Source organism: Simochromis diagramma, unplaced genomic scaffold (genome assembly GCF_900408965.1).
Source record: "Simochromis diagramma unplaced genomic scaffold, fSimDia1.1 OVJJ01000344.1, whole genome shotgun sequence".
In the NCBI taxonomy this organism is placed as follows: domain Eukaryota; kingdom Metazoa; phylum Chordata; class Actinopteri; order Cichliformes; family Cichlidae; genus Simochromis; species Simochromis diagramma.
In genome coordinates this window covers 12,989,164-13,016,534 of record NW_024387375.1, presented here as the reverse complement: position 1 = coordinate 13,016,534, position 27,371 = coordinate 12,989,164, and the positions used below count along the sequence as shown (strand labels likewise).

The following is a 27,371-nucleotide window of genomic DNA, read 5'->3' as shown; positions in this document are numbered from 1 at the left end:
TATTTCCATGTGTTACAAAATCACTGCATCTATTTCTCAAATGCCACAAAATAGAAAAATGCAACACATTTTTCCACCAACTTAGTGAAGAAAAACCATCTAAATCTTTTGCTTCTAAATTCTTCACTTTGGGTCTTATTCTCAGAAAGCAGTGTGCAACACACCAGGAATTATAACTGGCAGGAATATGCAGTGAATACCAGGGGTGACAATGAAACACCTGACAGCCCCTTCACAGGTGTTACACAGCTGTAAAAAAGGGTTACAAAATAGTAAAATGCTGCTCCCGGTGCTGAAAGGATGAGATTTGTATTTACTTTTGGTTAGCGTTCTTGTTAAATATTGTGGGTCTGTAGCTTACAATATAAAGCATTGTTGGGATTCTGCTATGTTGGCATCACCAACAGTAGATGTCACAGTGAATGGAGGTTTATTTGTCAAGTATATAACTTGAATCAGTGACACTTACAGCATATAAGATCATAAATTGAGCTTAAGAGTCTAAAGTGTGGTCTGGACTGTATCATTATACAATGCTATCAGTAATATTGATCAGGTGACACAAGGGGAGGCACACTCTGGCGTCTGATTTGCATAGCAAGAGATAAGACGCAGTAATGAGACACCTTATCCAAATGGACCCAGTAGTGCAATTCCCATATATATATACACCTGTGAAGCTTAAAGTAGACTGGGAATCCTTGAGATAGACAAGAAGCAAGAAATGTCCTCCAGCTATCAGAACAAGCCAGTCAGAATTTTTAAACGTTTTTGGCACTTTTTACCATGGCACCTCTAAATTTTACATAAAACAAATAACAGAGTTGCTGAAAGATCTGGACTTGAAAGCATTTTGTTTAACTATGACATATGGTGCACACAAACAGAACCTCCCAAGAGGTTTTAGCCTCCCAAAGAACAAAGCGCAATAGAAATAATATAACCATTTTTTAAAGTCGATTTTCATTTGTGTGAACATACAAAATATTTTTCACATTTTTTGTCTATTAAATGTCAAAAGATAACTAAAAAAGGACTCCTTAAGAAAGGAAAATGCATGTTAAGTAAGGTAACACACACTGTTCCCAGATCAGTTGTGCTCAATTGCACAGTCACCCTACAAAGACTCATTTGGAGCCATGAAAAATCCTCATATGTACTGTGTGCATATATATTTATGTGGGTAGAAATGTGTGTGTACAGTTTAAAGCCAGCGTGAAAGTCAAGGAAACATCGTCAACCCCTGAGGCCATGAGACACTAGAGAGGCGCAGAAAACCGCGAGAGAGACGATCGATATGCGCATAAACGTGGAGGACCATGTCAGCATCGATTGGTATGGTTTTCCCCTTTATGTCTACTTTTTATTTTAATGTTTTTTCTCTTGCTTTGGCAAGGAAGCATCTGTGTAACCCACTTGGACATGGCATCAGATTTGAAAGAGGAAGCCAGAAAACATGGTGCATTCAAAGGCCTGAAGAAGAAATACTGTTTGTGTTTTCAGCTCCTGAAACAGAGATACAGTGTGCATTCAATAACATTATCCAACAGAATAGGAAGAATTCGTTATGGTTATAATTTAGTACAGTAAAGCTAATTAAAAAGTGTGTAGAAAATGGGTCATCTTCACTTTGAGGGCTTGTCACAAGCTAATTATACAAGGATGACTTTGATCTCTAAGGTGAGCCCGTTTGAAATTACGCCTGTGCCTGTTTGAAACGAGGGGGAGGTGCCGTTGGTGGAGCAGTTCCACATTGTTCTTTAACATTACTTTGCAAGCTTAACATTTACATGAGGTAACTGAGCTGTTTTCATGTGTCATGTCCCACATGAGTAAGCAGATAACAGGGGGCACTTCCCATATGACAGCATCACTGTGCCCCATCCTTAACTGCTACTGTCAGTGTGGATTGTTCATGAAGTATCATGTAAAGCTGTGGTACTAACAGCTGTTTCAGTGGCAGGGACAGTCTGTGTCGTACTTGGGCTCATAAGGTCACTGAAGAAATGAAACATATGGTACAAACACATGACATCTGGACTCCAACCACGTCTGCCAATGTCACAGAAGCCCACTAAAAGGTTCTGAATAGTACACTGACTTCAATATACACCGTCACCTGTTCAACTACTCATTAACACAGATATTGAATCAGCCAATCACATGGCAGCAGCTCAATAAATTTAGATATGTAGACATCGTCAAAACGACCATCTGTAGGGTTCATAGAGATCGGACCAAAAAAACTGTTAATTTCCTTGAAGAATAATTTTCAACAAGAATTTTTTTTCTGATTACAACAAGACTGTAACTAAATAAAAAGGACAAAAAATATGATAAAAATGTATTGATACATTTGTCAACCAGTAGAAATGAGATGAAATTCAAGGGAGACGAGATCCAATCAGAACTAACTAAGTTGCGTAGATGCGAGTTGAGTTGGGAAGTGATTTTTTTTCTCCCTGTTTGCCATGAAAACATAAAAAAATGTCAACGCTAGGATAGATTTCTGAAATCTGAAAGACTTAAATAACTATTTAAAATGCAAGTCACTACAGTCAACCTGTTGTGGACGAAGCATAAATGAGTTGGATGAAAGAATGAAAACAGAGGCCTTTCACCCAGGACAATGAGGTTTGTGCATAGTGAAAAAAACAATAGTAATATTAATTTTTACTGTTAATAGTTTAATGTTTTCAGTTTAACTGCCTGGTTGTGTTCAGGTATTATAGCTGAATAAAGGCTGGGTTTAAAATACGCCCTTTCAAAAACATTAACCGTGTATTCGAGCCCTGAAAGCACAACTCTCCTACATGTGACATTATAAAAATGTGCCTGGCTGTGCTCTTCACCTAGCTGCTATTACAATTTGAGCATAATGCACACCAATCTCATGTTTCTTTTGTAAGGTTTTCATTGTCTGAATCATTCAATCGCACACATTCACAGTTGCTTTGACTCTACTCTCTTTCAAGCACTGTTAATGTCAATATAATGCATGAATTTCTCAAATTAAATGCCTACAGGGAAGCTAACTGAAAAACTTTAAAGTGAAAAGTTTTGTATTTTACGCGTTTAGGTTTAGTCATTTTAGCTAAACAGGCTGAATTATTCTGTAAATGAGGTGAACCTTGAACAGAAATATAATTACAGATTAGTTTACACATCAAACTCTAAAAGCCTCAAATGAAGGTCCAGGTTCCTCTGCGGTTAGATAAACAAACCTTACGATGGTTTTGCGCTAAAGTAGTAAAATTAGCAAAATTTCATGATGTTGCATCATGAAAATAAATAATATTCCAGCTATATATTTAACAAATAGCAGATGGACACCCTGCAAATGACCTCTTCTGATCAACATCATTTGCAGTTACTTCTGTTTTATCTATGTCAGGTTTTGCACATTATTATCACTCTGCAGACTTTTTTTTGTACGTTTAAAACAATATTCACTTTCTGAATCACTTTCTTTTAATAAGAGTGAAATTTATGAGCACCAGCAGCCAGCACTCTCTAACTCTTTATGCAGAAAAGCAGAAAAAAGATTCATTTGTATCCACTTGATAAACATTCAATCTGGCGTCCTTATCTTTGCAGTAAACACTTGCATCCTCCACCCGCTGGTATCAGGGAAACAGCCCCTTCTGCATCTCTGAGGTGCATCACAGCTGCATGTACTTAAATGTACCCAGTTCAAAATGAGTTCCAGTGCATCTGAATACATCTGTTTGTGGCTGTCCTTGAGCCTGTGAGAGGTTGCCTCTAAAGACTGTGCTGTGGGCGAGTCAATAGCAGCGTTACTCCGCCTCCCCACCCCCTTCGCCCACTCTCTCTCTCTCCCCCCACATCTCTATGTATTAAGAAACACACTTCAGACACGCTGGGAAAGCAGTTTTTACAGGCTTCAAATTAATTTTCAAGGTCAGACAACAAAGGCGCATTCTGTGTTTGTGTATGTGTACTGCCGGCCGTGTAGTTTCCTTCACTTTCTCTTTTCATTAAGTGAGTGAAATGCTAGAGCTGAATTTTAAAGGCAGTGAAAAATTAGTCTCCTGCATCACAGTGTTTACCCTGCTCGAGATAATCCCGTTAATTGCTGCTGGTGAATAATATAGCTGAAACAGCAGCTCGGTTTAATTGGAGCGACTTTTTGTTTTATTTTAGACGGGGTCAGCTGCTGCGTGAACTTGGTTCCAAGCTTCTCTCAATCGCAAATGAGGATGCACTTTTCAAACGCACTTTCCAGGCAGATTACTCCCTTAAGTATTTCTAACTCTTTCAGGTGGATAATATAAGAAATTGAAACATTGGAACAAAAGATTTGCTTTGATTCTATTGTAGAAAAAATACTTATTCCCTTCTTTATTGTATCTTTGTACCTTTATTTTTTAACATTTTCTGTCACTTCCACAGAATGTGTTTCTAAGGTTGTTGTTTACCTCTGAATACATATAGTTAGAAAGGCAATCTTCATCCCCAACTGGTCGTGGCAGATAGCTGCCCCTCCCTGAGCCTGGTTCTGCTGGAGGTTTCTTCCTGTTAAAAAGGTTTTTTTCCTTCCCCCAGTCACCAACTGCTTGCTCATTGGGCATCAGGTAATTGTTGAAGTTGTATTACCTTACAATATAAAGTGCCTTGAGGCGACTGCTGTTGTGATTTGATCCAATAGAAATAAAACTGAATTGAAGTTGCTTTATGTAACTTTATCTATACAATACATCATTATTTTTGCAAAAAAACCCCTCACCATCACACTCATCAACTAATTGCACATAAACTGTAATATTTTCTGACAATACTGCCTGTGTGTAATGCAACAAACGTCGGTGTGTGTTTGCATCTTAGGTTTTTGGGCCATGTCCTTTGAGTTTTAGAGGTTTGGGAATTATTTTTGGTCTAATGAAATGTTTTCGGTTTTAGTCCTATGGTATTCTGTGTTTCGAGTCTAAGGTTATTTCCGTTGTATTATATTCTTATTTCTGGAACTGTATCTGTCCCCTCTTTTGTCACCTGCCCCTTGTCTTGTCTCTTTGAGTAGTCAGCCTTTGTCACTGTATTTGGTTAACTTTGGTCCGTCTAGTTCATAGCTTCTTGTCTAGGTCATAGTGTGCATGTGTTTATCTTCTTATTCTATTCTGTGATCCCTGTTATGTCTCGCTCTCTGGTCTCTCTGTTAGTTGTCTCAGGTGAGTCGTCTTTCAGTCACGTTTGTGTTCTGTTCCTGTTTCTAGTGTCTGTTTCTGAGTTTGTTATGTTTCCTGTTTTATTTTGATAGTCCCTTGTCTCATGTGCATTGAGTTCCTGTCTTCCGTGATTCCCTCCTGCGTATTTATTGTCCGAGTCTCCCTCTGGTCTTTGTCGTTGTCATACTTTCCCCCATGTGTGCGTGTTCAGTTTTGTAACTTGCAAGTGCTTGATTCCTGGTTAGTCTGAGCTTCTGCATAGAGTTTTTCGCGCCCCAAGCTCTGGCAATAAATGCTGTTCAAAGTTCGGTCGTGTCTCCAGATCTGCAATTGGGTCTGCACTCTGCCAGCCACATATTGGCCACTTTTTTGGCACCTTTGGGTTTTGTGTTTCTGAATTTTGTTGTTTGAATTTCTGTGATTTTGGAGTCTGATTCCTGTATGATTGTGAGTCTTAGTTTGAGTCTACAATTCATTTTTATCCATTCAGTTCAGTTCAGTTTGTAATCCCAACAAACACTTCATGGTTGTATAATGGTCAACTGGCCGTCTGTTTGGTTTGTTTTTTTACACGTATTCCTACTTGAACAATGGCTCCAGATTTAACCACTGCAGTCGGTTTCAGGTACTTCTTCAGGTTGCTTGGACATCCTTATTAGACTTTCTACCAACAGAAAGCTTAAGAATTGTTTCCTACTTACTATAGATTAGAATGAAAAACAAAACATTTTCTAGTTTGCGTCAGTGGTGACGCAAACTCATTATCGCACGCTTCCAGCCCTGTTTTTTTCCTATTGAGGTGTTTATACACACAAGGAGCTGCACCCCTGGGTTTATGATGCTGACATCAGGGACAGAGCGGTGATGCTTCTAACAGTCGAATGCGTTACCGTCTTCATTCAACAAATGAGGCCCAATTTACATGTGCACAAATTAAATGACTTAAAAGTAGAGAAGGTGTGTGGCCATCTATTAGCAACCATGTACTAACCAGATGGGTTCTCTAGGAAAGACAAAGAAAGTATAGAAATACATGGAACCATCAACAGTCATCTCTCTTTTGTTCGAGTTTTCAGACATACCACGACTGCTTTGTCTGCTTTGCTTTGTTTGGCATCAGGTTTTTAACTGTTTCCTGTGATGTTTTGATTTTTATGAGTTGCAGTTTTAGCTCCACAAGTGTTTTCTCTCTGTCTCGCCTTTCTGATGATGCCTGTTCTCCTCTCTCTGCCACGGCTGCTGTTTAGCATTCGTCTATTTCCTGTTTTACTTTGAACTTTCTTTAATGCCTTGTGTTTGTTGTACTTCGTGCTTTGTGATTACATACAAAACTGTTCCACTGTGTACTAGTTACACATTCGCCTAACAAGCAAAAGATCCCCGGGTGGAGACACAAATCCCCTGGGGGTTGCACTAGGAATTGCATCTAGCGTTAAAAATCTGGGATCAACCGACAGTAGCCTTTTACAGAGCAGCTGTTGCTGCACAGAACACGTCACGTCTTCACGAATTTCTATGGTTTGAAAGTAAAATCCGAGTGATTTATTTTTTGTGAGTTCAGGACTTCTGAGTGTGGCATGCCTAATTAAAGCAGTCACTACTTCATTTTTTAAAAAAAAGGTTTTTACATGACTAATATATCTGATTTATGACATATCAAAGATCTGTAAACATACAGGTGTCAGTGTAACAGCGGTGCTGTTGAGTTTTAATGCAGTTCCCCACAAATAAAGTGAATAAGATCCGAGATTCACTGTTTTATCTCATAAAAATAGCACAGCCTACTTGGTCCCATCTCAATCCGTGATGCGCTGCTGAGTCAGGGCATCAAATCAGTGCCATGATTTAGAGAAGGTGAAAGCTGGAAGGATATTAGTTCTCTCGTTGAAGCCTTTATTTGCTCTGCTGTGATGGGTTTAATGACAGAAAGCTCAACAATAAACATGATTTGTAACGCGCTCGGTGCACTGAGCTGTACTTTATTTCCCCCAGGACTGAACTCATACAGGCCGTCTGTCTCTGCTCAGGGAGGCAATCATCAGAGAAGTGTGTTTACAGACACTGGTGGTCATCTCACTTTTGTCTCCTGGTTTTTAGGGTGTTTTTTTCCAGCTGAATCAGGATATCAAAGTTGCAAACAAACCTCTTTGTCAAATAATGTAAAGCCATAAAGTATAAGCAATATAAACAAGGTGATCTTCTGTCAAGCAGGGGAAGAGATTATTATATTGTTCTGAATAATAAGGAATAATTTGATAAAAATCACATAATCTCTGACATTTATCAAATGTTCTCCATGTTATATATGATGACATCATTCCCTGAACTCTTGTAAGAACAGATCTGATGGAAAGCCTGAGGTGAATTTGTGTCTTTGTGCATGTCCTTCTCTCCTTGTTGCTGTCCATCTACTGTCATCTGTCTTCTAAAACCATCCTATACTGTAAACTCCAATCTCCTCTTCCCTAAACCAACAGTTTGTTTCCCCTAAAATAAATGTCCAAGTATATCCCAAAGGAAATAACAAACAAACATATCATTTTGTGACTTTTTTACCTTGTCCTCCAGAAGTCTTATTGTTGCCAGCAGCAGCTCCAGATGTTTGTCTCTGCAAAACAAAAAACAAAATGTAAGAGTCAGTGGAGCGCAGATTTCTTCTCATTTTAATCCACCAGACTTTACTCTGACAGCATCCCGTCTTTGTATCCAAAGGGCCTGACTACGTGCCACTGGTCTGTGCTCTTATTGGTTATTAAGACCCAGTCTCATGATTGCTTCTGACATACTGGAGGCTGCGCTGGCACGCCTTCCCCATGACAGCCAGAGGGGGTCTTAAATGTGGCCACGTGGGCTGGGCAGTGCAGGCCCTGTGGACCAAGGAGCCCGTGACAGTAGAGACAGTTTACACTAAGACAGGGACTGACACAGTACCCGAGGGGTTGCTCTTTACTATGACTTGTCACTGTGACACTACAGAGGTCACAATAGTAGCAACATGTTTTCTTTTCTCACTATTTATGAGATAATATAAGTATATCTTATACAGCCTCATGCAGCTGGATAAGTACTTAAACCTTAGTTTTAAATAAGGGCTTAAACGTCAACTAAATGAGGATGTGTACATTGTAGGTATAGTTTTATTGTATAATAAAGTCCAATTACATTATGTACCTTCATTCTAATACCACATTTCACATCAGTTTATAGTATTAAAAGTATATATTACACATTCATAGGATTTTTATAACCTATTAAATAAAAAAGTGCACAGGTTCAAAACAAGCCGAAGGACATTAGTAGGTACTGCGTACCTGTTTGCTAAATACACTTTAAATAAATAAAATCTAGATGTTACATAATGCAGATAGCCACGCTTAGCTGATATAGAATTATCATTATGCCCTTAAACACTAAAGCAGCGACATTTATCTAAATGCCATGTCTCATTATCCAACAGCCATTTATTTGCCACATCATATTAACTCTGTATTCCAAACACACTCGCTTTCCCCCATCAAACTGCAAATAAGCACTAATCTCTAGAGAAATAACACACACACACTCGCACACGCTCAGTTAATGTATGTAATACCCATTTCTGCCAACGCAACATGTGATTTTCTCAGCGTGTACATAAAGTGAGCGCAAACACCGGGGAGTTTGAAAAGTTTTGCCTCGTAATGAGATATCAGTCTGCTGGGAAAATAAATGTTCATCTTTTTAAAAAAATATCGGTCATAAAAACAAGTTTATGTAAGAAAAAAACAACTATATAGCTCTTGGTAGAAAAATTCCTTCATTTGTATGTTAAAGTGTTTGGGATCCAGACAGGTACTCTCAGCATTAGAGGCATGAAAAGGGTAAAACATTACAGAAGAGTATAAGAGTGACACTTCATCACAGTGAGCAGATTAGGCAAAGCTATTCTTAGAACCATATTATAGCTTTTAATATGCAGCACAGCAAGGAAGAGAAGGCACATCATCATCATCATAAAGGAACCAAATAAAAGAAGTAAAGACGGATTAAGGAAAGGAAGGGAGGAGGATGGGCTGCAGCGAGGAGCAACATCTCAAGCCTTCTGCTTTTTCCTCTTTTTTTTTGGTGAGTAGCTGAGTGTCAAAAGCCAGCACACATTTTGACATCAGTCGTTGTCCAATGAACAAAACTGTGACATCCTTGTAAAGCTGTGTGCGTTCATATTATTTAAAAAAAAAACATCACAAATCTTTTTGCGTCTTTATTTTGAAAAAAAAAAGCATTTAGTTGATACTTTAATGTTGGTGATTAGTCAAGCAAGCAAGATAATTCACTTCCACAGCCTATCAGCAGATGTCTATTTTTAAAAAATATATATATATAATTTCTCAAGCTTCAGCTGGTCCAGAATTCAGTTGCTTGTATTGTCACTACAGTCCACTCACCACATCACTCCTGTTCTGCAACAGCTTCACTGGCTCCCACTTAAATTCCACATTAATTTCAAAATGTTTCTTTGGCCGTTCAAGCCATCCACAGCCTCGCCCCTCCATGTCTGTCTGACCTTCTCCAGGTTGCCACTTCCCCTCGCGCTCTTAGATCTTCTTCCTCCCTCCACTCGTCTCACAAGAATAAGGTTCAGAGCTTTCAGCTGGTCTCCACCCTGGCTTTTGAACTCATAATCTTTAAATATTAAATATTATAAGATTTAAAATATCATTTTGTATTTTTTTTAAATAGCAGGTTAGCTTAACTTTGCTTAAACCCTGGGCACTAAGCCTGTCAGAGAAATAAAGTTTTTCTCTGGAAGCATGAATATGATGTCACTGCACTTTTATTTACTTGCTTAAAAATATATTTTTGTCATTCAATTATTGACACGAAGAGCATTCCCTACAGTGTTCAAAATTAATGGAGCTAAAAGCAGATAGCATCAATGATCCTTTTGTTTGCTGCTCCACCATATCAGCCCATGCTAATTAATTCAGTATTAGCTATCCCTATCCCCAGGCCTGTGTTTGGGCCCGCCTTGGTGGCCCATTTATCTTCAGAGCCACAGCCGAAGGGTTCTGTGGAGAGAGAGCATGCAAACACTCCTAACTCACTGTCACTTTAATAAAAATCATTATGCACAGAAAGTAGACACCCTGGAGGAAATGCTCACTAGCAAACTTTTAGTTTAAATTTCTGCTGCTAATAACTTTTTTTTTTCAGTGCGATTTCCATCTGAAGCCACACACATGGTGCAAGGCTCGAAAGTCCCCCGTGCAATCACTGTGAGTCGATTTGAGCTCAGACATGTTTGTCTGCAGTCGAGTAACTTTCTTGCAGGAAATCACTGCAGAAATTACAATGTCACTTTAACATCAACAATATGCATTTTCATATTCATAACCAGGGTGTGAGCTGTGATCGTTTCTCCCTTATGTATCGAGGAGGAGGGGATGAAGAGAGGAGAGCTGGATCAATACCTCCCTTTGCAGTTAAGATGTAGTCTACAAACATTGGCACTGGGAAGATAAATGACCTGAATCAACTCTCTGACTGCCTCCTGTGGTCCAGGACGGGGGGGGAACGGGGGGGGGGGGGGACTGAGACTTTCAGCCTTTGCAGTCAAATGTGTTCCTGGAGCCTGAAGTGGGAGTGACCAGAAACCAGATCATTCAACATGCTTTAGAGCTCTAAAATAATAGTGCACTGTGGTGGAGAATTTATGGTTTGATTTCTTGCTGAGATGGAAACTGATACAACTCCGTTATAACTGGTAATAGTTCTGTCCTGTGATTGGTTATCCGATTGTTAGCTAAAGGAAGACTTTTTAAAAAACCTCAAAAGCCATCAACATGCAGACAGTTTGGGCTCTTTCACTCAGTGCAACTCTTATTACTAATACAAGTCAATAAATGCCTCAGAGATCAGAATGCAGTGATTATATCTTAAGAATGTGTTACAGATTAAATTTTATTTTTACATTACTTCATAGTTCCAGCTTTTTAAATATGCCAGTTTGCTACAATTCCTTTTACCAATTCTGATCATTTAAAAGCTTTGGCTGTATTCCCCAACTGGTTAGGTGAGGTTGCTGGCAGTCGCTGTGACATTGCTAGCAACCCCAATGCGAGCAGGTATGGTGATTGGTTGATGATCAACTGGTAACCTCTGGTTGCTAGGGAAAAGTGTGAATTCCATGACCGGTTGGCAAGTGGTTGCTGGAGGTTGCTGACAGTCCCTAGCTTTGAAAATGTTGTAAACAATGCTGCACAGTAAACCTCCTTGTGACTGCTTTTATCACTAGCAGGTTGCCATGGTCACCAGTAGTTTCTGTGTTGTGTGCAACTGTGCAAACATGCAACGTAAAGTGAGGAACATCAATTTTTACATTAAAACTTGGTTCTCTGGAAATGTGTTAGTTACAATAAGATGCTAAATTTACCCTGAAGATAAAAAAAATCTGTTTCCTACTTGCAACATGCTTTTTACAGTCTCACTACAACTCAGAGAGTAAATGGCGGCGTTTGCAGCCAAGTCGGTATCTTCCATTAAACTATCTGCTAGCAACCAAAGCAGGTTTTGATGATCTCTTGTGTCACCCAAGAATGCCCCTCTAACAGTGTTTGCGCAAATTAATTGTATTTCTATTTAAATATTTAAGGTAGCCATTTAATATAAACCATCACCAACTACTGGCTGCAGCCACAGAAAACAAAATAAAACATTTATAAATTAACTCCAAACGTTCTGCTTGTACAATGAACCAAAGAGCAAGTCATGTTATTTATCAGATAAATGTGTCAAATTAGTGAAGGTGAGTAGAAAGCTACTGTCTGTAACAAATTGGTCATGCCACAAAAGTAATGTTTCTTTATCCCAATGCAGTTTAAACAGGCAAGTTATGAAAAGAAACTGCTTCACATATAGACATTCAATGAGAGGAAACTACTACAGCTACGAGGCGTTAGCTAGTTTTGGGCAGTTTTCATAGTGGATTTGGACCATTCTAACACATCTTTCTATGGTACTCACCTGCTTTGGAGCAAATTTAATGTACTCGTTCAAAGGACCTCAGCTTTTGCCTCTTTTAGTACTGGGCTAACTTTTTATCACTGGAGCTAGCATCTTGGCTGTCTCCAGAGTTTAAGCTAAATACAGCTTGGTAGCAAGTTAGTCGCAAGACTAGCATAAAAGAGGACTGAAGATAAAGTAAAGTACAGAAAATGAAACAGGGCCTTCACTTGCACAGTGCTTATCATCAGGGCTTGACATTATTTACCTATACTTAGCAGAGTTATTGATATGATATTGAATCGCAATATCAATATCATATCGCATCACATCTGCATCCACATTCAATCGCATCCACTCGCACACTGAGCACCGGCTCCCCACAGGGCTGTGTGCTGAGCCCCCTCCAGTATTCTCTCTACACCCACGACTGCAGTTCGACCCACAACAACACTCTCATCATAAAGTTTGCTGATGACACCACGGTAGTGGGACTCATCTCAAAGGGAGACGAGGCAGACTACAGAGAGGAAGTTCTGAAGCTGGCAGCCTGGTGTTCAGAAAACAACCTGGCACTGAACACTAAGAAAACCAAAGGGCTCATTGTTGACTTCAGGAGACACAGCACTGACTTGGCCCCCCTTTACATCAACAGGGAGTGTGTGGAGAGGGTCCACACCTTCCGGTTCCTTGGTGTCCTCTACTCTGCTGACATCTCCTGGACAGACAACATCTCAGCGGTCGTCAAGAAGGCCCAACAGCAGCTGCACTTCCTGAGAGTCCTCAGGAAGTACAAGCTGAACTCCAACCTGCTGCTGACCTTCTACCGCTCGTCCATTGAGAGCCTGTTAACCTACTGCATCACGGTATGGTACGCAGCTGCACCAAGGCGGATAGAGTGAGGCTTCAGAGTGTGGTCAAGACAGCACAAAAGATCATCGGCTGCCCTCTCCCCTCCCTGATGGACATTTATTCCTCCCGCTGTCTCAGCAGAGCAGCAAACATTATCAAGGACAGCTCCCACCCTGGTTTCAATATGTTCAGCCTGCTTCCCTCAGGGAAGCGCTACAGGTGCATCAGCACAAAAACCCACAGACTCAAAAACAGTTTCTTCCCCAAAGCCATAACCACCCTGAACTCACACATGCACAGATAACACAGCCCCCCCCCCCCCCCCCCCCCCATTTTTTTTTTCTTCCCACTTCCTCTATGGACCACCACTGTGCAATACCAATTCTATGTGCAATAACTCAACTGTATATACACAACACTATTTATTACATACTACCTTTTTTTTAAAAAAACGGCTTGTATATTTGTACATTTTATATATATATATATATATATATCTTTTTCCCTATGTTAATACTGTCCATATGTATATAGCGCTGCAGAACTGTACCCCCCCCAGCATGTTTACACTGAGCAGGAGATGCTCTGTATCTCATTGTACAACTGTATAGTGACAATAAAGGCATTCTATTCTATTCTAATTTTACTCATCTCTTTTCTATACATATTTTATTATTTTACTTTAACCTCCTGTAAATTCAGTGGGAAACAATGAGGAGAAGCCACGGTAGCAAAACAGAGAAAGAAAATGGTTTCATTTAGGGAACATGTATCTGACTGCCTCCTGGGGGATTTAGCTCCTGCTATTTTCACCGCAAGCTTTTAAAAGCTATCCACCTGCTCGGTCAAAGGTTTCCCATTCGGTCATGTCAGATGGGTTTCCATGGTTTAATAGCTGAGGAGTCAAGAAAACATCACGTTACGTGTCCTCTTTTCTCAGCTTCTCTCCCTGCATTATTAATCCAATGCTTTCAATGAATTTCAAACGGCGTGCGCTGTGCTTTGATGCTGAGGAGAAGCATGAGCGGTGCGAGGGTATGAAATATCCACGCTAACTCAAAACACAACACAGCTGTGCCTTTTGGGAAGAAAAGTCTAATTTAGGGCTGGTCTTTGATGCAGTTCAAACCACAACAAAACACGGATTACTTCAAGTGTGTAAAAAAAAAGTGCATACAACACTGCAGGTGATGCTTACCTGTCAACATGTGTTCTTGATTTGTTCTCACTTTTGCATTTGTCTGTCAGGAGAAAGCTGAAGGGAAGTGACTTTTAAAATTCACATTAGAATAAAACAGCTGAGCTCTCTTCCAGTCACCCCTGCAGCGCCGAACAAATATCAGGACCAGATAAGAGCACTGTTTTGTTCTTCCTCGTTACTAATCCCAGTTCAAAGAGAGTAACTGAGTCTCTGCTGCAGCCTTTAGTAATAGCCATGAAATTAGCTGCTTCCTGCATTGGAGCTATTGGAGCTGATATTTCACAATACACTCATGTGGCTCCCAGAAGCTATTGTGGCACCAGTTGACTAGGAGAAAAGAGGACAGTCAGACTGCGTTGCACTGCATCAGTACTCACTGCACACAAAACTAGCCTCAAGCTCATGGGCCTGAGTCTTTCGTGTTTGCTTTTGGAGCTATAATGTTGATGTAACGTCACAGCTTTATTACAACACGACCATTCGCAGATATTTTTTTTAAATTTATTTGTATCACTAAAGCAGTCCAGCAGGCTTATTAATAGATAGTAGCATATGAGTCCATTCCATTTATTATAAACTAAGCAAGTCAGTCATTTTTACCTCATTTAGGGTTGTTAAATGGTTACAAATTACATATAACCTTTCATATCCTTCACAAGGGGTTTGTTGTTCATGGTCCTTTAAAGCCAACCGATAGTGCCAACATTTCAAATGACAGCATTTGCCATTCATGGCCGTGCTCCAGCAAGAATTTATATAGCAGTTAATCTGTGTTTCCCAACAATTATACAGACAGTTAAATTCAATACAATGTAAGGAAGCAGTGTTAATAAATATACTAGTCCAGCGACCACCGTGGTGGTGTTTGCAATCTGTCTCTAAGCACACTGGAGATTAAAGCTGAGATGGTAAATTCAAGTTTCAGTGAGAGGTTGTTGCGTCATTTAGTCATCAGCATTAATATTTCAGTTTTTCCACAGTTCCCGCTGAAATATACGCTGTGTGTTAAAAAAAATTACTTGTTTATCCTCTAAATTGCTGCAGAGTATGTCTGAGGGTGGTTTTCATAAATCTGGTAGCCACAGTTACAGCACGAAATAACAACTGTGAGGTTTTAAAGGCATCAGTAGAAATCACTGACTCTCTTCTCTTAGATAACACCAGTGCATATGTAAGCGTTGCTTGACTTGAGGAGTTGGAAGCAGAAACTGTGAAGAAGACCTTCCGGCTAATAGTTGCTGATTTATTCTCCCTGTGGAATCATGGACCAAGTATTTACTGTTTAGGAAGTGCAGAAATTGTGTGGTTCTGTGGGTTTTTTGGGGGGGTTCTTGGAAGTTTATACTTATACTGTCCGGGCTATTAGGAGAGTCCCAACAGAGGGCTGTTGTTACATGCCATCCAGTCCTTGTTTAACCTAAACCTGAACTCTGTCAGTGTCCTTTAAACAAGGCCAAGCTGTTTTTAGTGCTCTAAGTAATCATGAGGAGATACAAGTAGCCAAGTTTAGTTGCTCATACAGACTGTTTGGGTTTAGCATAGAGATGGGGTGAGGACCTCATCCATTTCTCCTGTGTCAAAGAAAGCCAAATGTGATGGCATTTAATCTCCCTTTAGAGGTTTTACAGGAGTAGAGCCAGAACTCCACCCCTAATGCAGGATTTATGGCACTTCATGTGTGTCTGTATGTGTGAGTATTTGCGAACACAAACCTGCCTAACCTATACAGACATGCTTGCGTGCACAGAGTGGTTGTATGTGACAGTGCCCCCTGGTAACAGCAAACAGCTACTACATTGGGGCGCACAATAAATCGAATTTTAATTGTGAGAAGTTAAATCATCATTATAACTTCTCACAATTAAATGAATGCGATCAAGCGATATTGAAAATGTGCGTCTGCCAACAGAACTTAATGTAAAAGCAAATTAAGTGCAACCACGTGTCAAGAAAAACTCAGCTGTCCGCAAGAGCAACGGTGAGCTATCCATCCAGTGTTTCATTGGACCAAATGTTTTATCCAAATTTCTCCAGTACACATGCTGAGTGCAAAGACTTCACAAAAATGTTGCAGATACGTGACAAAGGCCGTTTTCATCTGACACAATTATTTGTCTTTTCTAAAGTGGCCACTGTACGTAAAAGCACATAGGAGAAATAGAGAGTAATCTCACAACCGTGGAGTGTTTTTTATGAGTTTTATTTGCAAATGTCATGCAGATACAATGAATGAAGGGAAAGACTTTAATTTGCTTTTATGCACTTCGGTCAAGTGACTGAATATCACATTTGTCTGCAAAGATGCTTTAATTTTGATTTCTGATTTAATTTCTATTGATGCTGTCTAGCACCAATAGAAACATTTGAATCTCTCCTGACACAACCAAATAATTCCATATGTAAACGTCGCCATAATAATGGTGTAATACTAAAGTTACAACAGGTTCTGCGGGGTTTAACAGGTTACAGTTTGGCTACAGTTCAAGAAGCGTCTTGAGGTCATTGTGTTTATGGCAAGAGTTCTCAGCTCAGCACTGAGGTGATGATGAGAAGCTATAACACTCGAGTGCAACGGAGAGAGGAGGAGCCATTAAGGCCGAGCTGCTCTGGAGCTGAGCCAAGTGTAAATTGCAATAACAGCAGCGCTCGATGAGTGAGATTACTGAGGGGGAAAAGGGGGCTATCCTCACGCTGCAGATTACCCTGCACTCGAAAAAAAATCAGTGCACCTGTAGAAAGGATGGAGGAGAACAACAAGAAACCGAATTTCCTGCACTGAGAAACAAACAAGTAGATGAGAAACCAATCAAGCAGAAGAAAACAGTAATTATATGATGATGAGGGAGCTAGAGAGTAAAGAGATACATATTGTGTGTCTCATTAATCATTTACAGACTCAAAGGGACACAAGGTCAGCAAACAATGCTTTGATGTGTGTGTGTTTGTGTGCCTTTAGGTGAAGTTGACAAACACAAACTACGATTGCAGCGCACCGCATGCAAATCTGCTGTTTCTGCATTGCAATTTTGTGCCTCCGGGCTTTCAATTACAGTACTGCAAGGAGAAAACATATACGCGTACAGTGCAAACAAGAGTCCCTGCATGCACACGTGCCCCTAAACAGAATAACAGAAAATCCAGTGCGCACATACCATAAGCGCATTGCACATCAGAGAAATGTAAATATGTTTTATCTCTGATTGGGCATTCATCTGGGGATGGAGCGGGAAGAGAGCGAGGAGGTTTTTCAGAGAGAATCCTTTAAATCATCCTCCTCCTTTCATTCTGCCGAGAGCGAGCCTTTATTTTCCTCACTCCAAGTCAAAGTCGGTTATCTGCCCTGCAGAATAGGATGCTGCAGGCAAGCCGACACTTTGAACCTGACTTTTGTGTGATTTATCATCAAGTCGTCAAACTCCAAGTTTTCAAAGCATTTCTTGTTCAGTGAATGTCAGGATTGCGTCTAAGCAAAAAATACCAAGTCAGTGCTTATGTAGTTAGGTCTACATAAAACAGGTCCACATGAATGGAGCCTTAAAGGAGTGCTTCTACTGCCATCCTGCAGTTAGACACGATCTGAGGAACTAGTGGTTATCTGATGATTAACCTCTATGGGCCAATGTTTCAGCATCTCCAGTGTTGCCAGCAGCGAAGACCTTTAATGTCAAAGTCAGCGGATGGTAGCCAGTGGTTTCGAGACTACATGTTGGCCAATGAGTTCCAATATTATATTAAATATGATGTTATTATTCTGTTATTTTATTGTATTTCTTTTGAAAATTAAACGTGATATAGATAGGAAAGTATAGAGGTGCTTCTCTAATGTCTGAATAAGAAACAGTCAACAAACAGAATAAAACATGGCAGGTCTGAGGGACTGTCCAAGAATAGCAACATTATTTTACATGAGTGGGCGGTGATTTCATACCTGTTGATCCCTAAACTGGGCAACATCACAACCATCCTGGTTATTGTATTGAATTTTTTCCTCATTTATGGCGTTTTTTGCCCTCAGATTCAGCATAAATCTCTGGATGACCAGTTTCAATTGCAAGGTGACTACATGGGTCACCTGTAGGAAGCAACGATCGCAGTTCAGCTCAGAGTGACTGCAGTCACATTCAGACAGATTGGAAGTTTGTTAATAATTGCTGTCTAATTTATAAGCACAGACATTTTTTCAGCTTGTTGCAGAATCCGTCTGCACTGATGAGCACAAGTTGTCTGCAACACGTGTCTTTGCAATAGCAGACTCGACTCACCTGGTTGCTACCTGGTTTTCTATATAAAAGCAAAGTTGCAGAGCACCAATGTCATTCTGCAGTTAGACTGTCATTCTTCATCATTAATTGTGGAAGAATTTCTGTCTCAGCTCTTTGATGTTCCGTCTGTAATGTAAGTAGTGGAGGTGACTTCTGTTCAATGGGAATTTCTATGTATGTAGATGGCAACACATTTGTAATTATCAACAATTTATCACAGATAACTGAGGTATTATGACAAACAGATTGCAGGTAATTGCAAATTTGATCACCTAACTGAAAGCCGACTAAAGAGGTTTACACACCAAATGCACTGCAGAAAAACTTCAGAAAAATTCCACATTTATCAGATTCATACTTGTAACATGTAATGCATATCCGCAATGAAACCATTGTGTTTGCAAACAATTCAATGAAAAAGATGAAGTTGAAATGAAGAGATGGTCCTGATCTTTCTAAACAAGAAAAAGAAGAAACTGAGATTCTGGGTTCATCCGATTCTCAGGGAAAGGCAGCAACAGGAGGAATTTCATGGTTTCCTACAAATGTCAGTGTGGCAGTTTGAGCTGTTGTTGGCGGAGGTGGGAGCACATCTGAGGAGGGGGAGAAGAAGCTGATTGACCCGGAGCAGATTCTAGCTGTGTCTGAGGTGAAACAGTGATAAATTACTACTCCCATATCATTGTACTGATCAGAGCTGTTCATTCACATTTGAAAAACTGAGATCGACCCAGAAAAATAATTCCTAAATTAAGTGGTCAGTGTAAACAGCTAAAATATTTTTAAAACAAGAATTTGAAGGCAGTGAGCTAAACCCTCAACTCTCTTACTGCTGTTTTACTGCTGCAAAAGTCATGTTGAAGACAACAACTATGAATGGTCACAAACCTGGTCCCTTTTTTTGAAGCCTACAGTCACAATCATTTTGATCCTGCCGCGATCTCCAACTACTGTTTTCCTACTGTAGCTTTAGAAATAAAAAGCAGATTTAAGCCCTGTCCCCGCAAATGAGGGCCAAACACTTCATTGCCCCTCATTTCCTCCACAGTGTGCGAGCACAAGTCTTCATCACTTCCATCTGTTAGCCTGCACAACCGAGCCTTTAAGGAAACAAAAGCGGCAACAAGGATGTGAGGCATCAGCAGGAAGAACGGAAGTGTTAGCGCTGCACTAAAAATAACAAACTCACCATGTCGGTTACATATCTGTTCCACAGGCTTCACACAGTAACACACAGAGATACGTGCGGGGCTGTAGACGCCTTGTTTCCATGACAGTGACATGTTAATAAAGGCGTAGCGATCTGCATCTGCAGCCTTTACGGCCGTGTTCTGTGCTTTTCAGGATGCTGCTGTGCTGTTTCCCTCTCAGTGCTCTAACTTTACTCTCCACCTGCCTCTTCAGCTCTTCAGAAATCAGCGTGTTCATCCTCACTGTGCAGGCAGTGGGAGTGGGTGTCTGCTTGTGCTCTTTACTACGAGTGTTTTGTGTGTGTCTGCGTTTGCGTGCGCTGGATTGTGTGTTACAGACCACTCATCTGTATGAGCTCCATTGGCAGTTACATAAACCATACTGTCATAAGGGCCACAGGGCGTCCTGAAGCATCGCCAAATCAGTGCTGGGTCAATAACTCCTCACTGCAGATTTTTTGGATTTTCTTTCCTTTGTTGGGTGGCCAGTGCACGTCTGGTTGAGAGTGTGGAGGAAGTGGGTGGGTTCTTACTCCTGCAGTGCAGCACCATGAAACATGATTACTGAGTTTCCCTGGATGTTTTTTTTCCTTTCTCTAGAAAGACGGGCAGTAGTTTGACCACAGTAATTAGAACATAAAGAGAGGCTTTTATGAGTCAAAGAGAGACATTAAGTGAGCATTAAGGTTGAAATGTGTCTGAGCTGCTACTCTGCATGTGAATGTGACGTTCATGCCAAAGGAAAATGGTATTAATCACTAGTGACAACACAATTACTAGTAGAGTTTTCTCTTTTAACTCCGTAAGCTTTCACCGAAATAATGTTTTAAATGGAAGTTTGGCTCAAAACGGGTACATTTTCATTCTTTTGTGCCAGGAAAACAACTCTTATTTTATAAAATTATAAAAATTGCTTTTTTAAAACCTTTCATCGCTGCCAACACATCACTGCTGTGATACAGCTGCCACCAGTAAACACTGGCAGATATTAACCAACGCTGTTGCTCAGCTCATATTTGGGCGCATTCGCAATACTGTTAAGCTAAAATGCTCTCAGGGAATACACCTACCTTCAGCCAAAAAAAGGGCTCCTGTTAAATTGCTGAGTGTCGGTGCGGGAACAGCACTGCGATGAAGGAAGGTGCTACTTTTACAAATAACAAGTGGAGTTGGCTTTCCTCCTCAGTGGAGAATTAGTGATACTGTAGGGGGAATCAGCAGGGGTGGAGTACGTGTCACAAACATCAGCTGTTTGAAGGTGACTTGAGATGCCTGGACGTTTGCACAGTCAGCCTGGGGAACCTCAACACGTAGAAACTCAGTTGCACACATATCGTTTCATTAGGCGAGGAGATGATGTCAAACTCCTCGTTCCCCTCTTTTCTCTTCCTCACTACTCCTGACACCGTCTAGCCACCTTTACTTGTGCCTGTCAGTGTGAGAGACACAATTTTAGTTGTTTTGCTTCCTTTGCATTCCTCCGAATTTCGGGCTGAGGAGGGCTTTCGGAAAAATTACGAGCCTAAGCAAAAAACAGGCCGGCTGTCACGCAACCAAGGAGCCCTCCCTGGAAAAGCTCAAATCAAACCTCTCACACTGACTCACAAAAGTCTTTTCTTTTGTTTTGCTTTGCAGCAGTGAAAGTCTGAGCTCTCATAATGCGGTCAACACTAAACAAAGAAGTGCTAATGCCTTTGGGGCGCAGAAAAAAAAATAAACTACAAATATCCCTGGAATAAAAATCATTTGTTTTCATGGTGTGCTAGTAAAGGGAAAAAAGCTGTTTCCACTGAGAGAAGCAATGAGGGAAGGAACAAGAGGAAAGGAGGGGGAAACGCATTAGAACCCCCTTCAAATTATTTTTTCAAGCTTCCGTCTGTTACACAAATTAATGAGCCTTGAAATTGGCGAGATTACATCTTTCTGTGTTTCTGTCATTAATGTGGGTGTCGCAAGTGTCTGGGGATTGGTTTTCCTCGCGTTGGCATTGTACATTGTGCTGCCACAGACTGCACTGACCAAAAGAGCCACAGACTAACCAGCAAGCCAGGAAATAAACGTGAGCAGCTTGAGGGTTCGTTCAGTGAGCCTGCTGATTTGACAAAGCTTTGCAGCAAGAGCGAAAACTTGTTTCTATTTTAATGTTTTTAACACAAAACCATCTTTTCACAGAAAGGTCAAGTTGTTCACAGAGCTAAATGAAGCCAGTGGCTGAATATTTCAGTTAATTTACAGGTGTTGCTTCACACTGACTTACACTTTCATGTCTAAATAGTGGCTGTTTTGCTGACCTCCTCTGGTTAGCTAAGCTTAAAGACAGGAAATCTTAACCTCCAATGATCACTCGGAAAACCCGCCCACAAAAACGTTCATTCGTACACCGACCGGTGTTGGCCAAGTTACCTGAAAAAAGTAATTAATAACTAATTATTGATTACTTCTCCAAAAAAAAGTAATTCCATTACTTTACTGATTACTTATTTTCAAAAGTAATTAGTTACTTAGTTACTTTTTAAAAACATGATACACAACCTAAATACGTAATAAAGCAATAGACCTTTCAGCCCAATTCTATTTTTTCTGCACGATCCATCATATAAAATAGAATTTTAATTTAATTTGTGTTTACACGCATTCTTTCGAATTGATGCAAGTAAAACACAGCAATAAATAAATAAGATCAAAGACTCAGCGGTACTACATCCTGTCGCTCTTAGATCTATTTTCACCTGTTTAATAGGAGTGGGGCGGGTGGAGGTTTGCCCGGTGCTACAGCGGTCATGTCAGCGGGGAGATCCGGGAGTTTCTCTGTGAATTTCACATTCCCGTGGCGGCTTGCTAGGTACTTGCTCAGATTTGAAGTTTAATTTTTCGCTGTAGAAAGAAGTTTTCTTCCCACGCAGAGTGTACAGCGGATGCTAATGTTTCTTTCACTTTTTGCGGACTAAAACTCAAAGTAATGTAAATACGTCCACGCTTTAAACGCTGCATGGTCGTACTCTCTCCCACACTCCAGATTATCCTTTGTTGTTCTACACACGTCTGTTGCTGCAAGGGGCGTCGCACGCTCGTACGTCATTGTCACGAGACACTCTCACAACCAAAATCACAGTTTAGCAACGCAAAAAGATGATAGCTCTGTTTATTTTTATTTATTTTTATTATTATTTCATGAAATCTGAAATCACACTGTAAGATCTTTGTAAACATACTTGCAAACAGACTTTCTTGCCTCATCTATTGTTTTATTAACCAAAATTATATTTACACCTGGAAAGCTTCTGTAGCTTCTTGCATTAACTCAGTTGTGTGGCTCACAGGAATGGTTATTTGTATTTTGAAGCAGATGAGATGAGAATGAGGAAAAAATGAATATTTTGCATCCCGGAAGCTTCTTAGTTAGTTGACCTGTATAGCTGATTCATTAGCATAGCTGGCGTAATGTGATAATTGAGGTTTTGGCTTCAGCTTCTTTGTCTGGCTCAGGATCACTGACCATTTTGATCTGATGAGCTAACATCGAAGTAGACCGGCTTGTTTAGAAGCGGGCCAACCAGCTGGCAGGAGCTCTGTTTTTCAGATACAAGGCAAGCGGCCATCATTTGACGGGGGGAGTAACATAAAGAAAGCATGCTACCTAACCAGGCGACCCAGATAGCACCCCAGTCTGCCTTTGTGGGCCAGGCAGCAGGAGAGTATCTTTGCAAATGAAGTGAAAAGAGCAAGGTGTTCAAATTAAGGCTCTAATTATGTGGAATGACGATCTGTCCTCTGCTTGTGCCGTCCCGTCGGACATCGTCAGATAGAGACGGCTCACAGAACAACTTCCTGAAGAAGAACTGGTATTTGATGTGTTAATAATCAGGAATCAACTCATAACCTGGAAACAATTCCACAAACTTCCTTTCTCCTTGTTTAGTGGGTTCCCTAATGTGTATTTCTTAGCAGTTATAACCAAATCAGAACTGTGGATAAAAACAACAAGTGAGGAATTGGAAATAAATTAAATCACTCTTAAATTAATTTTATTTAAAATAATTAAATAATTTTTCTACAGTTATTTTAAGGCTTGTGTCCCACAGTTTTCTGCCACACATGATGCCCATTGAGAATTTGAAAAAAGCAAAAGTAGGTCACGGACAGATGAGGGTGAAACTACGTAAACGGCAAAAGTTTCTTTTCATTCTTTTAGTTCTTGAAGTTTACGTCAGAGAAAGATTAGTCTACTGTCCTCCCACGAGAGGCGAAAGTATAGAAACCACCAGCCTACCTACTACCAACCTAAGATCTTGATCAGATAGTAGAGAGTTCAGTCTAAGAAATCTAAAGGTGAGAGGGGTGGATGTGGATTTGATTTTTGAAAGTAGCGGTGTTAAGGGGAGTGTGTCTGTACTCAAAAGGAGCATGGACTGTGTATAAAAGACAGACGTAGCTGCTTTGACATCCGTCATTGGTTACTGAGGTCTTGTTTTAAAGCATCAAGCTGAGCATGTGGTCATCATCAGCCTGATGCTTTGGAAGCAAATGATGAACAAAGGATGGATCTACTAAGATTCCCCACAGAAGTCTAATTCAGGCTTTAGTCTCTCCTCCTCCAGCTGATCCTTGTTCTGCTCTGCAGCTTTGGTGAGTTCAGTAAAGAAGCACACGAAGCAGAAAATGCAGAAGGTTCTTGTTCAGGTGATCCTACAACTTGCAGCGAAACTCCAGAGCAGAATTAAGATTACTGTCATGAGGTACAATCCAACACAGATGGAGGAGAAGCTCAAGCAGCTGATAAATCTCAAACACTGGCAGTAAGAAAACACAATATAGGAAGGGCCAGAGTTAGCTGGTTAGCAGCAACTGAACTTTCAAAGTAACGCCAAGGGGATTGTCTACTAGTTTATTGATTGTAAACAGCATTGTTGTCTCCGTTTTTATTATTCCCGGTGGGAAAGTGCAGAGGCCAGGAGTTGAACTGTGTCTGCTCAGATGAAAAGTGTTTCAGGCAGATACGCTCTGAGCAAAGATGATGACCTGAGGGCCATGAGGAAAAAACAACTTTACTTCTTGCATCTGAGTGATTGTGTGCTATTTGTTTTACCATTTCTGGCTTATGCGAAGAAGGAATGCAGAACCTGCTTTTATATTTTGACATTGCTATCCAATCACATGAATTTATGCCACCTGATCTGTGTTTCCCCTCAGCTCTGATCACCGCAGACATCCAGTTACTTGTAACGCCAAAGACCCACAATGTAGAAATGAGAACACAAGTCAGGTTCCATATTTGTCCATAATTGAAAGAAAAGAGAATACTGCGATTAGACTTACAGCTCTGTTAAATTAACCACTCCAACTGGAAAGCGTCACCGCCACTGTGTTCATTATAAAACATAGCCCAATGCTTCTGCAGGAAAACATTCAGATCAATTGTGTGGTTTATTAAAGAAACAAATAAGACGTCACACTGATTATTGTTACAAATACATGTGCTCAAAAACATCCCTAGAAAATGAAACCAATAATAATCAGTGTGACATTTAAGCATGGCAAACACACTATTATTATACCAGTGAAGACAGGACACGATCTACGAAGAGGGATTAAAAGAAAAGCCAGCAGAGTATGAACACAGTTCTGTTGCAGCAACTTGTAATTTTATGCACTGTGGCTCGTAATAATTACCGAGAACACAGACACAGGACATTAAGTAGCAAATGCTGATATGAGGACAGTTCAGAGTTTTCTGGGTTCATGCATCAAGACTTAGTGTAGCCTTTATTCTTCCTGACAGAGACATTTAATAACAAAACACAAATAACATGACCTCCGTTTAAGAACTAAATGACCCGAATGAAAGAGCTCAACTTGGAACTGCTGAACAAAACAGCAGCTGTTGTAGCAAACTGTAAGTTGTAAGTGCAAACTGAAGAACGTTGAGGGCTACAGTTGTTGCAAAAACATCTAACAGCGTGCACAATCTTATTAAAGAAGTCTTATATGGCTTTACCACCCTGTGGTCCCTGAGGTTTTCCTGCTCTCAAATCTGCAGAGTGTGACGCTTTAATGATTTTGTGGGAGGGAAATTTGCAGCTCTGCTAATTCAGCCCTTCCCAATCCTCACCACTCGTAAGGTGAATGACTAAAATATAGGTGCCCACACCGTTGCTGATGTTGCTGAAATGTGTGATTTATACGACTGCGGTTAGCACAGAGAGCAGCCATGACTCTGGCCCCTTTTACCCAGCAACGGTGTCTATTAAACCTGCACTTACGTATTTTACGGTTGGCAACCTGTGCTTTCATCTTTCAGTCTGTAGTGTTACCGTATTGAGAGTTAGTTTATTGTTCAGTCATAATGTACAGTGCTTGAACGTTTTTCTGTTTTTCCTCATTTTTATGTGTCATATTTTTCCATCAGTGTCAAAAAGTGGCAATGATGAGTGTTTTTTGTGCGTTTTATGTTTGATCTGACGGCATCTCATGCATCAACCAGGACAGGACAAAACAACTTCTGTAAACCACAGATTTAATAAAGATGTCATTTTAGGTTATTGGTTCCCTTCACATTGTAGCTATTGGCTGTGCAAGATGCAGGGGCCCATCAGTGGTGCATGCACGCAGCTGGTGAATTTATGGCTGCATACTAATCAGACAACAGTCGCACATGCATTACAAAAACTGTTTTCATCCCAGTCGCTTAAGCACCCAGTGTGTAATAGTTTCGCTGCGCATTCGACACCAACCCAAGTGATTAATGATGCTGCAGCTGAGTAAATTGCCATTCATGTCTTCTGTGCTGTTGATAAAGATTGTGCTGGTGATGAAGTGTCTGTTAATAAGACACATGAAGGAAACTAAACCTGATATGAATCAACAAACAGATAATAAATGGGCTGATAGCATTATCTGGCTGATGTGACATGATTTCTAAGTCATTTTAAAAAGAAAGAAGCACTCTTTTATAGTGAACAGAACCCGTACTTAGGATACCTTTTGATACCAAATTCTGGAAACGTGATGGTACTTTGTGTTGTTTGTTTGTTTTCTTTTCTTTTCTGTTCTTTTCTTTTTATTACCGTAGGCAGCGCATTGCTGAGGCTGCAGTACTTCCTGAACTGACAAGCTCAGCATACACATACAAATGTTTTTGTCTTATCCTTACATACTGAAGAAGAAGAAGAAGAGGAAAATGCCCAAAAGCACAGAAAAAAACTACACATGGACAAATGCAACTAGTGCAACTGCCACAATAGTCGTCTCCCAAGCATTTATAGAAAAGGTGTGGAAGCGATTTGTTTTGTTATCCTACACTTTAACATTTTTTTTCCTTTGAGACAGTTGCTATAGCCATTGTGAGATCAGCTATGTCACATAACTTTAGCCTATTATATAAATACATTTATATCAATCCATCCATTCTCTTCCACTTATTCTTATCAGGGGCTGGATGAGCTGGATGATGAGCTGGATGATGAGCTGGATGAGCATTAGGTCTGCAACCCTCAACAGGTTGCAGCCCTAATGCCGAGAAACAGACAACCATCCGCACTCACATTCATTACCAATGGGAAATTTGCTAATTAATTGAACCCCACAAATTGCATGTCTCTGGGCTGCGGGAGGAAGACGGAGTACCCATGCAGACACAGGGAGAACATGCAAACTTCACACCCCAGCCTTGTTGCTGTGAGGCAACAGTGCTAACCACCGTGCC

At 40.4% G+C, this 27,371-nt stretch overlaps 1 protein-coding gene across 1 annotated transcript in view; it reads right to left on the bottom strand.

Annotated features, from left to right (window-relative positions):
- Positions 1-27,371, bottom strand: part of pcp4b (Purkinje cell protein 4b) — a 45,998-nt gene that overhangs the window by 11,477 nt on the left and 7,150 nt on the right. The window contains exon 2 of the mRNA XM_040009626.1: positions 7,740-7,791. Coding sequence (XP_039865560.1) covers positions 7,740-7,791 — 52 coding nt within the window. The remainder of the gene's footprint in view (positions 1-7,739; positions 7,792-27,371) is intronic.